General features: G+C 47.3%; 2 protein-coding genes across 2 annotated transcripts; both read left to right on the forward strand.

Moving 5' to 3' along the window:
* Window positions 1-49: 49 nt before the first annotated feature.
* On the forward strand, window positions 50-4,155 carry DERL2 (derlin 2). The gene is made up of 7 exons (XM_015295984.4): window positions 50-165; window positions 467-532; window positions 787-860; window positions 1,308-1,401; window positions 1,913-2,108; window positions 2,651-2,741; window positions 3,264-4,155. The coding sequence occupies exons 1-7, from the start codon at window positions 73-75 to the stop codon at window positions 3,367-3,369; spliced, it is 720 nt and encodes a 239-aa protein (XP_015151470.1). The 5' UTR covers window positions 50-72; the 3' UTR covers window positions 3,370-4,155.
* A 636-nt stretch (window positions 4,156-4,791) lies between these two features.
* DHX33 (DEAH (Asp-Glu-Ala-His) box polypeptide 33) lies at window positions 4,792-13,662 on the forward strand. Its single transcript, XM_001233395.6, has 12 exons — window positions 4,792-5,000; window positions 5,363-5,523; window positions 6,121-6,348; window positions 6,991-7,161; window positions 7,914-8,099; window positions 8,830-8,941; window positions 9,177-9,336; window positions 9,804-9,892; window positions 10,449-10,576; window positions 11,138-11,341; window positions 12,063-12,149; window positions 12,914-13,662. The coding sequence occupies exons 1-12, from the start codon at window positions 4,862-4,864 to the stop codon at window positions 13,220-13,222; spliced, it is 1,974 nt and encodes a 657-aa protein (XP_001233396.3). The 5' UTR covers window positions 4,792-4,861; the 3' UTR covers window positions 13,223-13,662.
* The last annotated feature ends 31 nt before the right edge of the window (window positions 13,663-13,693 follow it).

The following is a 13,693-nucleotide window of genomic DNA, read 5'->3' on the forward strand; positions in this document are numbered from 1 at the left end:
GGCGGAGGGGCGGGGGAGGTGCGCGCATGCGCGGAGCGGAGGCGGAAGCGGAAGCAGCGCCGGGGCGCTAAGATGGCGTACCAGACCTTCCGGCAGGAGTACCTGCAGGTGCCGCCGGTGACGCGGGCCTACACCACGGCCTGCGTGCTCACCACTGCCGCCGTGGTGAGATGGGCAGCGGGGCCGGAGTTGGGGGCCGCGGGAGGTTCCCTCAGGGAGAATTTCCCTCAGCGAGGGGGTCCCGAACGGGCGACGCCGAGCGGGCAGTCTCTAGGCCTCGGGGGGGCTGGAAGGAGCCAAACCCCCGCGAACGGGAGCGGGCGGCTGAGCCGTTACCGAGGCCTCGCCCTAAAGCTGCGTGCGCTGACTGCGGTGGTTCGGCTCTTTACGGCGCGGTGCTGATGGATTATTTGTGTTTGAGCAGCTCCTACTTGGTGCACTGATTCGTTGTTCTGTTCTTTTCCAGCAATTAGAACTAATTACACCCTTCCAGCTGTATTTCAACCCCGAATTAATATTTAAACACTTTCAAGTAAGTGGTTCCTGACGTGTGAGAGGTTTTAAAGTAATCTGCTGAGTGTGTGAGTCTTCCTGAAGCGCAGTGCTGTAAGTGACCGGAACTCTTCACATCGTGGCTGTGTGTTAAAAAAGCAGAGATCAGTGCCTCTGACCCCTGCTCTTAAATTCACTGACTGTGAAGGAGGTTTCTGTTACATTGTTATTTTCTATTTAGAACATAGCAATAAAATGTCACATCTAAATGCCTTGCATTTGTGTCATTTCCAGGTATGGCGGTTAATCACCAACTACTTATTCTTTGGACCAGTTGGCTTTAATTTTTTATTTAACATGATCTTTTTGTATCCTTCATGACTTTTGTTTTTACCCTCCTTGGAAAGCAGAACTCCATAATGGCTCCATATGCAAACAGATAAGGTTTAATTCTATTCCATGCCGAAATTACTAAGAGTTCAGTAATGCTAAGTTGGCTGATGGCCTGGGCATCACCGGGGTCTCTGTAACACATCAAGCACTCCACCATTTATTTCTGTGCTGTCATGAATCTGTTGTACAGGTCTGGTCCTCCAGGGGGTGTCCAGCTGATCGGTTCTGGAATCCAGGAGAAAATTCCTGGTAATATTTCTATCCTGGAGCTGGCCGCTCTGCTGAGGCACACAGGATGAGGCGGTTAATGAACTGAACTGATACAGAGGCTTAGATGCACAGTTCACATAAATGCCATCTTTTCCCATTGGATCTTTCTTTAAACTCATTTGTTGTCAAATTTCCCTGACCTGTGACTTCAGATATCGTTACTGCCGGATGCTTGAAGAAGGCTCTTTTCGAGGTCGGACGGCAGATTTTGTATTTATGTTCCTTTTTGGAGGATTCTTAATGACCGTATCCTTTCTGCTGTTATTCCAAAATACCGTAGGGAAGCTAATGATAAATGAAAGAGAACTCAAACTATGCTGTTCGTGTCTCTTAATTATAAGATGACAACATTTTTCTTGTAGCATGAGAAGCAGTAGTGATTTGAAGTAGCTTTCAGTGCTTTGTGACTGTCGCTTCTGTTAGATGTTAGGCTGATCTTTCACTCTTTGCTGCTTGACAGAATTATGGAAGTAGATGAGGGGACTGCTCAGGTGCATAATCATGCCTAGGTTATCTGATAAATGCTTTTGCTTCAGTGGTTTCTCGCTATATTTTAAGTGTTGATTCACACTCTGGGCACACTGCATCCTGCCACGGGTGTTGAATTTGATTGCCCATAGATGTGGTTTACTTGAACCTGGGAAAGAAGAAGGAAGAATTGTTTGGAAAACGTGGGATTATAGATCGAGCTGTCAAGTTCTTCTCATGCTTGACCTCCAGCTGTTATTTGGTGAATTTCTTTAACTACCCATTGGAGATCTTTGGCCTGTTTGTAAACCTGGTTTTCTTGGGTCAGGCGTTCACAATAATGCTCGTGTACGTATGGAGCCGCAGGAATCCCTATGTCCGTATGAACTTCTTTGGTCTTCTCATCTTCCAAGCTCCGTTTCTGCCTTGGGTTCTGATGGGCTTTTCACTGCTTTTGGGGAACTCCATCATTGTGGATCTCCTAGGTAAGGAGCTGTAACAATCACAAGGCTAATGAGACAAGACATGTGGGGAAAAAAAATCCAAACCCTAAAGGCTGATTGCCTCTTGTGGCTCACTGTTAGTTGGTCTCATACAATGATAGTGTATTTGTACCAGGCGTTTCTGATTTCCAGATGCTGTAGCATATTTTGTGCTGTAACAAAGATTAAAAGAGTTTCTGAGGCTTTGGCTCTTTCTTGCTTGAAATGTGCCCAGATACACTGTCTGATTACTGGTATGAGACTACTGATATGGAGCACAGTACTGTTCTTATTAACTCTAGTGAAGCCATAATATCATTTTATAATGACAGCCTGTTTTGCTTGTGTAAATATCTTACAGTGTAAGGTAAACTCATCATCTGGTGTCAGAGTGTTTCGTTGGGTTTTGTATTTCTATACTTCATTATATTTTCTGTGAAGGAAAGTATGTTTTGGTTTTTTTCCCCCTGAAAATTCTTGTTAAGTATCTGTGAGTTGTACAGACGTATTGGAAAATAACCATTTGGTATTTCTTCATGTACTAGGCATTGCAGTCGGGCATATATATTTTTTCTTAGAGGACGTCTTTCCCAATCAGCCTGGTGGTGGAAGGCTTCTGAGAACACCATCTGTCCTGTAAGTATTGCTTTCTGGTTTGGAACAGATAAAGAAACAGTGCTTGTGTGGGAAATGCTGTAATACTCGACCTAAGTGACTTCTAGTAAGCAAGGGGATTCGAGTCAGAGCTGCAGTATGTCTGTACTTCTCTATCTAGCTTGTGTGTTGCCAAACAAAGGAGGGGATCGTGTCAAGCATGTAAGTGGGAGCTTTCTTATTGAGGGGAAGGGCTGAGGGGATTGTGCAGTCCTTGATTTGTTAATGCTTAGTAGTCTTTACCAATTTCTGCCTGTTGGTGGCACCAAAAGTGTGTGTGAGGAATAAGAATCTAGCTGTGTATGAACAAATTATTAAATGAAATACAGGTATTAATTTTTTTTGTCTGAAAAACACCCTCATTTCACAACTTTGGCAGGAGATGTCATTGTTTATATTATTGAGTTCTCAGTTTATGTATGTGCATGGAATTGGAGTGGTTTAGATTTTATTATTAAACATGTATTCTAATGAAAAGAAAACAAACTGCTTTCTGCTTTCCAGGAAAGCAATATTTGATACACCGGAAGATGACCCTAATTACAATCCCTTGCCAGAAGAACGGCCAGGAGGATTTGCATGGGGAGAAGGTCAACGTCTTGGAGGCTAATCAGATGGCTGTGCCAAAACCCAGCAACGACTGGGAGAGATGAACCTGGAGTTCTGTCCTGGGGAATCCCTCATTCTCCATCACAGAAAGAACACTCTTCATCAGCTCTATGGTTTTGAATACAAGCACTTTATGAAATGGCAGTCTAATCCAAGACACTTCCAGGCTACCAGTGTCTTCCTTAGCCAGGGATTTTATCGTGCTGGTAATGCAAATGTTAATCCAGTGGAGCCAAAAAACCTAAAACTGGAAACCATTTCCTGTCAACTTCAGTTAACAAGATCATGAGTACTTGTTTGAAGTGATTTCTAAAGCATTTTTTTCAAGTTATTTGATACAGGAAACTATATGGGGAACTTTACAGGGGACGAAAAAGCCTTTTTTTAACTCCTTTTTTTATTCTTGGATAAAACAGCTTCAAGATGGGTGAGAGTGCAAGTCCCTATTTCAGTGGTAAATGTTTTTTAGTCCGAGATGATAGTGTCTCCAGTCTTGTTTGAAGTGTAAGAAATGCATCATTGAACATAACATAGTATTTTTGGAACGTGCCTCTGTTTGAATACACTCGCGGGCTGTGACTACACTTTGATGGCTTTTCCCCCAGAGACTGTGTGTTGTGATAACCAGGTGTGACTGGTTGGTTAAATGGGTCCACACCGTCTGCCCCCCACGTGGGCACACATCCAGCAGTCGTTACGTTCCTTGGAGCACTAGGAAAGAGAGTCTGTCTGGAGTTGGAACTGCTCAAATATCTCAGATAATGAGTTGAATAAAATGTTTTCTGGATTTTTTTTTTTATTTTTGATTAATCTTTTGTATGATAACACTATGGGCTGGAGGCAGGGATGGGGAAAGCAGGCCCTAAGAGTAAGCAGGCTTCTCCTGCAGCTGTCTCTCAGAGCTGTGAAGAAAAAGGGTGGTTCAGGGAGCATGGTAGGTGTGCAGTCTGTGTGGGAAGCTCGCTGGGGGATGGCTGAGTGTTGTAGGAGCTGTTAGGCAGGGTCACAGAGTTGTAGGGGTTGGAAGGGACCTCTCTTAGAGGTCTGTGGTACAGTTCCCTGCAGCAGGTGACAGCTGGGTGTCCGGCCACGTCCTGAGCATCCCTGGGCAGCCTGCTGCAGCGCTGCCTCACTCCACAGCAAAACTCGTGTTACTGTGGGACTGCTGTGTTCCAGTTGGTGCCCCTTGGGTGGGGAACCACCGCGGGTTTGGTTGGAGCTCTGTTCATTTATAAACACAAGGAAGTCAGAGAGCTCGGCTCATCTGGTTCAGCCACACTCAGGCTTCATCTGTCCTGGGGAGGGGGATGGATAAAAACGATCGTTCCGTTCCGTGTTTAAGAACCGCGGCGGTGCTCAGGAGGGCTGTGAGGGCGGGGAGTGAAGGGCCGCTCCGCCTCCGACCCGTCCCTCCCAGAGCGCCGCACGAGGGCGGGCACCGCAAGATGGCGGCGGGGCGACCCGTGTGGAGCGGCTGACGGTGCGGTCCCGCCATGCTGCCCGGCTCGCCCGCCGCTCCGCGCCGGCCCCCGCCGCCGCCCGCCGCCTCGCAGCGCCGCGAGCTGCCCATCTTCCAGGCGCGGGGGCCGCTGCTCAGCCAGCTGCGGGGCCTGGAGTGCGCCGTGCTCATCGGTGAGCGGCCGGGGCGGGAGGGGGGCGGCGGTGAGGTGACTGCCGTGAGGTACCGCTGCGTGAGGTGAGGTGCCGGCCCTGAAGGGAACTGCCGTAAGAAATGAGTTTGGACCTTTTGTTTGAAGGTGCTCTGGATGGGAAAACTCTGTTCTCTGTCCAGTTCTGAGCTCCTCAGTTGAAAAAAGACAGGGGTTTCCTAGAGAGGGTCCAGCACAGGGCTACAAAGATGGTCCGGGCCTGGAGCATCTCCCATACCAGGAACGACTGAGGGACCTGGCTGCAGCAGGGGGTTGGGCTTCATGATCCCCAGAGGTCCCTTCCAAGCCCTGCAGTTCTGATTCTGTTCCCTTGATGTTCTTCAGGAGAAACGGGCTCAGGAAAGACCACTCAGATCCCTCAGTATCTCTACGAAGCAGGAATTGGCCGCCAGGGCATCATTGCTGTGACACAGCCTCGCAGAGTAGCAGCTATATCCTTAGCCACCAGAGTCTCAGATGAGAAGAGGACGGAGCTGGGAAAACTGGTAGGTGCCTTCCTGTGGTCTTTAGGGAGCTGTTTTAGTACTGTGGTGTCATTAATTGAATGGATAAGGTAAAAATGTTAAGAGCTGTGAGGGTGGTAGGTAGTCCTCCGTAATATGCTTGAATGGGAAAAATGCCTTTTTGCTTTTTTTGTGGCTCAGGGGAACCCATGTTTGACTGTAGTTCTTTACTTGGTCATTATTTATCCGTTATTTGGGAAAATACTGGTTAATGAATAAAACGAACAAACAAAAAAAAGCACTCTCTTCTTAAGCCCTCACTTCTTTTCTTCCCTGTATCAGAAGTCAAAGAGAGCTGAGTGCTGAATCTTTGAGCCTGTGGGAGAAAAGTGGAGGAAAAGGGCTTTGCATAAATAAAACTGTTCAGAGAGCCCGCAGTAATTTCTAGTACCAGCTAAAGGAGAGGAGACCTGTAGTATTTCTGAGAGCTTCCAGCTGGGAAAAATCTAATGGGCTGCAGTGCTGGGAGCTTCCTTTGGGTGTCACATTGGTCTGGCTGATATGTGGCACTGTGTAGTTCTCCTTTGTGGCACAACAGCAGTGAGAAATGTAAATTTTCTGTAATGATCACTTCCTTAGGTTGGCTACACTGTGCGCTTCGATGACCTTACGTCTGATGAAACTAGAATAAAGTTCTTGACGGATGGCATGCTGCTTCGTGAAGCCATTGGGGATCCTATATTGCGGAAGTACAGCGTTGTCATCCTGGATGAAGCCCACGAGAGGACAATCCATACTGATGTGCTCTTTGGAGTGGTGAAAGCTGCACAAAAGAAACGAAAGGAATTGGGCAAACTGCCCCTAAAGGTATGTTCAGCTGGGATGGCAGGGATGGGGCTTGGACTCTGTGCCTTATGAGCAACACCTGGAGTTCACAGTGTTTCAAATGGTAGCCTTGCATATTTTCCTTTCCTGAAAAATCTCTTTAAATCTGATTAGTTCAAGGTGGCCAAAGTACAGTGTGTTGCTGAGAGTGCCTTGGAGATGGGAGCTTTCTCTCAGTTATTGCAGCTGTATGATATGCTTGTACTGGGAGAAGACATTGCATGTATGTGTCAGGTCGTGATTTGGAGAGTGCAGGCATACGATGAACTGCATGAATGCACCTTGGTTTTGATGGAAAAGGCTTGTAGGAGGACTGGTATGATCCTAGTGCAGTCTGTTCAACAGGCTGTTGTGCAGCCTCGCTTTGTGGCTGCTCAGCTCTGTTAAATGTCAAAAGAGAGTTTTACCGTGCCTTCTCACTCATTTTCTCATACCAGCATATCACACTTGTTAAAGCTATCGGCTTTGGTATTACAGAAGCAAAGATCATTGTGTCCTCTGTGTGCTTTTTGCTGTTCTTAGTCTATATTGCAGCCTTATGAAGCTGGCTATTGGTTAGTCCTGGCCATAAGTCTCCTCTGGGTCTGAACTGCTGTGCTAACCCATTTTATGCTCACGTTGTAGGTGATCGTCATGTCAGCTACGATGGACGTCGATCAGTTCTCCCAGTACTTCAATGGAGCTCCTGTTCTCTATTTAGAAGGCAGGCAACATCCTATTCAGGTCTTCTACACCAAACAGCCTCAGAGCGATTACCTCCAAGCAGCACTGGTGTCAGTCTTCCAGATCCACCAGGTATGGTTATCTCCACAAGTCTGTACCTCCCTGGTGCCACACATTGTCAGCTGGGGGAACTCAGGTTGCTGTGGCAAAGGCTCTGAGCCCGTCTGGCCTGGAGGTGGCTTGAGCTTACTGCCACTGAATCACAGGTGTCCCTGAAGTGCTCACTGCTTCCTCTGGGAAAAGTGGGTTACTGCAGAGTATACCAGGTTTGTGAGTAGGAATCTGTTAAAATAACAGTGAGATGGGATTAGATGTTTGAATGCAAAACTGAAGGACAGTTAAATTGTTTTAATTAAGCTGCTCATTATTCTACATCTAATGCTTTGAAGATGCTCTTGTTGGTAGAATTACAAGGCTTCTGTGTCAAGGCTGGAGTTGAAAAAAGACTGCTATGGAAAGCTCTCTGGTGTTAATTCATACTAAGATGTTTCTCTCACCTGAGTTTTCTGTGTTTACTGACTCGTATCTGGGTGCTTGCTGGCCCTCTCCCTTGCATCTTTTGGACAGATCTGTGAATTTGAGTGATTTCTCCATCCTTGTTACGACCCAACACTAAAATGCTGTTTACCCTTCACCATTGGTGAATCCATTGGAATCTTGAGACTGTCCCACACCTTGCACAGAATGTATCTTTTCTGTTCTACGTGCTTTGCTGACTTGCTAACAGGACAACACATTGGAAGACTTGCTGATGTCACAAGCTCAGCTCTCGCTCCCCGTCCAATCTATCATAACTTCTCACGTGCTTTTTCCTCTGGCTCCAGGAAGCACCCTCTTCTCAGGACATCCTCGTGTTTCTAACTGGTCAGGAAGAGATTGAAGCAATGACCAAAACCTGTCGAGACATTGCCAAGCATCTCCCTGATGGCTGCCCGCAGATGACAGTGATGCCTCTTTATGCTTCTCTGCCCTACTCTCAACAACTCCGAGTCTTTCAGGCTGCCCCCAAGGTGAGAGAATGTGATAGACAATCAAAACTAAGTTTGTCTGTTTGCTTGTGTGAGTGTTTGGAAAAAAAAACATAGAATTTCGGGACTTAAAACAGTCTGTACTGATGGTCTGAATTGTCTCCACTGACTTCAGGCTGAATGATTCCAGGGTGATATAAGATGGTGTAGCTTTGATGAATTTAAGGGACGTAGGATAAATTATCTGGGATCTTTAAAAGAAGGGCAGATTAGAGAGAGGGAAAAAGGGCGGAGGGATTGAAATTTGCCTTATTTTGTATGGCTGTATGTCAGTATCACAGAAAAGAAGATGGCAGTTAGCAGGCCTGCCTGCTAAGGCTAAGGAATGCTAAGGAAGCCAAACACCTGGACATGTTTGGCAGGGCCGTAAGTAAAGGAAATTCTGCAGCCCTGGGCCCCCTTTATCAGTGGATAAACAGGAATTTGGATCTTGTGCTTGTGATACAAATGGAACCAAAGTGGTTTAAAGATGTACTGATAACTGTTCTCCTGGGTGGTGTATTACAACAAGCATAGGTGCATGTTTCAGGATCTGATTAGGAGCTGGAGATGATCTTAATTTACCAGATCTGGTATGGCAAACACAGTACGTGACTGTAGCACACTACAGTAGTATGAAGGTTTGACCCATGCTAGCTGAAATGAGGGGCATTTCTCTACTGCAGCTAATCTGAGATGGCTTCTGACTGCTTCAGTTTGCTCTTCCTCTTAGGGCTGCCGCAAAGTGATCCTCTCCACCAACATCGCAGAAACCTCCATCACCATTTCGGGTATAAAGTATGTTGTGGACACAGGCATGGTCAAAGCAAAGAAGTACAACCCTGGTGAGGAACTCTGAGGAACAATAGAAATGCTGTTGTAAAAGTTTGGGTTTTTTGAAGCGCTGTGTCCCATTGGCAGCTGATTTAAAACGCCCTCTGCACTAAATGAACATCCCAGGTTTCAGATATGTACAGTAGTTGGACAGGAAACTCCTGGGATTTTTTGTTAACAAGTTTATGATTTTCAAGGTCCTGTGTTATGCAATCATTGACAGAAATGATGCTTTTCCATACTTAGAAATTGGTCTGGAAGTGTTGGCAGTCCAGCGAGTGTCAAAGGCCCAGGCTTGGCAACGAACAGGGAGAGCAGGGCGAGAGGACAGTGGGATCTGCTACCGCCTCTACACTGAGGATGAGTTTGAGAAGTTTGACAAAATGACAGTACCTGAGATACAGAGGTGAGAACGTGTGGTGGTGAAATTATTGATATCAAAGAATTGCGAGGTCTGGCCAGACAGTTTTTCCTTTCAGTCAGAACTACCAGTCTATTATTACCTTCCCCCACTTTTGAGCTAAGATAATGCAGGGTGTGCCACTCCTACAGGCTCCACCAGGAGTCATCTCCACGTTGTCCACTGGGGCAGTTGGCAAAATACTTGAGAGTCCATCTCTAGGGTGGGTACTTGGCCTTAAGTGAGGCTCCAGGATCCAGCAAAAATGGATGCAGGGTCTGACTGTTCAGGAAGTCAGGCTTCACCAGCTGTCATTGGACTAGTCTGCAGCACTGGAATAGTCTCTTTCAAGTTAGAGCACAGATCTGAGGACTCTGTTCACTTTCTTCACAGTTTTGGGTTTTTTTTTTTTGGGATGCTGTTATCTGCCTATAAGATGAGGTAATCTCAGTTGTTTTTTACTGCCTATGCAGGTGCAACTTGGCCAGTGTGCTGCTTCAGCTCTTGGCCCTGAGAATTCCCAACATACTCACCTTTGACTTCATGTCCAAACCATCTCCTGGTAAGTGCTTACATAAGCAGTCTGGGGGGAGAAAAAATGGAAAAATGAGTCCCTATGGAATTGCTTAAACATAATGTCCTCAGGGCAGCCTGAGAAGATGGAAAGTGAGGGCTGTGAAAAGGGAGCCATCTCTCTCTGCTGCATCTGCTGGTGGTCCCAAAGTCTCAGGTTCATTCATTGCTCATGCTCATCAGAGCAGTCGTGGTTACAGCAGAAAGCTGGAGAGCCCAGCTTCCAAACAGAGCAGTGAGCACTTTTTCATCATAAAGAACTATGCCAAGGAAAGCCATAGAGAATCTCACATGACTTGTGCTCATAGCTAGAGATGGTGGCATTAGTTTTGCTTGTTTTCTTGCTATGTAAATTGGAAAAGATGTTTGTTCTACTGGACAAAGGGGGATACATCATTGCTTGGGGCATTCATTTCTCTAAATTGATAAACTGAAAGTATTGTCCTTCTGGCCGAGGAAAAGAGTAGTGATGTTTGCTGCTGGTCCTTTCGGTTGGTGCTGGCAGGGGTGTTTATGTCACAGCCTGAACCTTCTTGTTTTGACAGATGCTATTCAAGCAGCCATTGAGCAGCTGGACCTGCTGGGGGCTGTGGAGCAAAAGGAAGACCAGCTTGTCCTAACTCCCCTGGGAAGGAAGATGGCAGCCTTCCCGCTGGAACCAAAGTTCTCTAAAGTAAAAACTGCAGAACAATTAGCTTTTACTTCACCTACTTTTCCCAGCACCATTAGCATTTCTCTTTCAAACTCCTAAATCAAGGTCTAGAATTTGGGGTGACTGCAGCTGTACCGCTATACTTGCAGTACATTAATGAAGCACAGCTTTCTTTACAGCAGCTGTGCTGATTTGTCTATCCTTTGTTCATTTAAAGGAGATATTTAAAAGCTGCTTTATTTCCTCTGGCACATCTGAAGCTGGAACAAGGTTGATTCCCTTGCCATTTCTGGGATCGTCTGTAGCACGGTTTGACAGTTTTGGGATGTGTTTGATACAGTAGTGGATTTTGGGCACCCTGTTTGTGTTGTGTCTGAAGTGAATGGTCTCATGAAAGCATGGCAATTCCTCTTCAAGGTGCTCAGCGGTTCTGTAGGAGGACTTACAGTTGTCCCTAAGCCCAAACGTGTATGAAATTGCCCTAAGCAATGCCTGGCAAAGTTCCTGGGCTGTCAGTGAGCAGAGAGGCCTTCCCACCTGGAGTGTATTTGGTCAACCAAAAATCAATTTTCTTCTTTACAGACCATCCTCCTGTCCCCAAAGTTCCATTGCACAGAAGAGATTCTGACCATCGTATCGCTGTTATCAGTGGACAGTGTCCTTTACAACCCCCCAGCCCGGCGGGACGAAGTGCAGTCTGTCAGGAAGAAATTTATCTCCAGTGAGGGGGATCACCTCACCCTGCTCAATGTGTACAGAGCCTTCAAAAACGTCAGTGGCAACAAGGTGGGATGCTCTCAGGATTCCAGGGTTTGTGGTGGTGAGGAGTTCTGGCTTACAGCAGTGACGTCTGCATCCTTTGCAGTTGATGCAGTCTGCATCCTTCTGAAGCACCTGTGGGAATGGAGATCTTACTTGTGCTTTACAGATGGGTAACAGAGAAGGTTGTTCCAGTGCCAGAGGTTTCCCCAGAAGGCACTGGTTACTAAAGTTGTGTGAGACCAGCTCTGTAATCAGAGCTACATCTCTTCCTTGCCTGCTTACAGCTGGGAATGAGGGAGTGAAAGGGTGCTGGGACTTGCTGCTAAATACCTGGACGTGTCCCATTCACTGCAGAAACACTGAGCGTATTTAAAAACAGATTTTTTAACTTATGCTACTCTATAAATTCCTTCAGTTGATTTGTAGATGAGCGTATCCCATTCTTTGCAACATCTGTTACTCTCATGTAATTTGTTTTTGCCACCTGTGGGATATCACATACTGTTCTGCAGCTGGCAGCGACCTTGCAGAGCAGCTCTGAGTGGGAGGAGAACAACAGGAAGATTCTTGGCACTGTGGGAAGGGGCAGTAATCAGGGGTAGCAGTCTGACAAGGAAATGAGTTAGCAGTTTTCTCTGAGAGAGACTGGGTCTTTGGAGGATGCTTCTTTGCATGGCATCCGAAGGCAGTTGTGCTTCCTGGGTGAAGGAGCAGTCCCTTCTAACTCGTGATGCCTCTGCTGCAGGAATGGTGCAAGGAGAACTTTGTCAATGGCAGGAACATGATGCTTGTGTCAGACGTGAGAGCTCAGCTCAGGGACATTTGTGTAAAGGTAACTTGTTATACTGCATTTCTCTATTCCTTCTGTTTGTCCCCAAACTGATTTCTTCTGTACAGTGTCGTAGGAGCAAGAAAATGTGTGTCCAGGCCAGCTGCATTTATGACATAATCTCGCCTGCTCTCAGAAGCCCATTACAAGGGGGCAGTTTCCCCACTCGTGTGCACGTTCACACTTGTCCTTCAGTGTGAGAACACTGTGAGAATAACTCCCCACTGTGTTCCTTTCAGACAAGTGCAGGCTTATGCGATGAGAACAAATAGCATTTTCTTGCACTACAGTGATGCAGATGGCAGAGCTCCCTGCACTGCAGCACACCTTCTGCTGTGGCCTCCAGCTCTCATCCAGGCTGCTGAGGAGGAGGGTGGGCTTTTGGGGTGGATGGGATGGGCTCAGTGGCATTGGAGGTTTAGGAGTGTTGCAGACCTTGCCAGGGCTGCTGTTTCCCTGCAAAGCGTGGATGCCGGCCCAGATGAAGCAGCAGGCACAGCCTGCCTCTGCCTTCACACAAGCAGAAGGGATTCTCAAAGCCTGCGAGTGAAGCTAGGGTAGAGCTTCAGCTGGCTCTGTAGGACCCACCTCCCCTGCCTTTTGGCTTGAAGCCATCGGAGGGAATATTGGGAAGTGATGTGTGCTTCCTGGCTCAGCTGGGGTCGCAGCGTGCTGCCTGGCCTGGTTAGATGTGTTGTTGGGGATGTCTGTGCCCGTGCTGTAAGCAATGACCAGCCGCCTTGTCTCTCTGTCCCACCGCCAAACAGTTATCCATGCCCATGGAGTCCTCCCGCTCCGACACGGCGAACATCCGCCGCTGCCTGGCTCACAGCCTCTTCATGAACGCCGCCGAGCTGCAGCCGGACGGCACCTACAGCACTGTGAACTCTCACCAGTTGGTGGCCATCCACCCCTCTTCTGTGCTCTTCCACTGCAAACCCTCCTGCGTGGTTTACAACGGGCTGCTGCACACCAACAAGTGCTACATGCGGGACCTGTGCGTGGTGGATGCAGAGTGGCTGTACGACGCAGCGCCGGACTATTTCCGCAGGAAACTCAGAGCAGCCAAGAACTGAGCCGGGCTGCGGGAGCACTGCAGGGCTTTAAGGCTCACTCTGTAGGACTGCTTTCTGTTTTGCCATGGGTGTAGAGGAACAGCAGGGTTTTGTCGTGCCGATCAGGTGCAAACCGTGGAGCAAAATGGCTCCTGTGTGAGAGCTGGGCCTCCCACGTGTCCGTGGCTTTGAACTATCGTCCTTTTAACAGTTTCTGTGTAAAAGGGGACCACAGTGTGTGCTGGGGGTGTGAGAAGGGGGTGGCAGACAGGGGAGCCGTGTGTCACATGCTGGTCTTTAACACCGGCTGAGATGTAACAGGCTTGTCTATGGGGAAATGGGAGCCCAGGAGCTCTTGCAGCAGACTTGATATTTTTTGATGATACTGTTTGTACTCTGGGCAGGTTTTATTGTTGGAAAAAAAAAAATTAAATTTCTACATACAAAGAGAAAAAAAAAAAGTACTGTTTTTCTTTTGCTGTTTGTAGGAAG

The sequence above is a fragment of the Gallus gallus genome, chromosome 19, assembly GCF_016699485.2.
Source record: "Gallus gallus isolate bGalGal1 chromosome 19, bGalGal1.mat.broiler.GRCg7b, whole genome shotgun sequence".
NCBI lineage: Eukaryota > Metazoa > Chordata > Aves > Galliformes > Phasianidae > Gallus > Gallus gallus.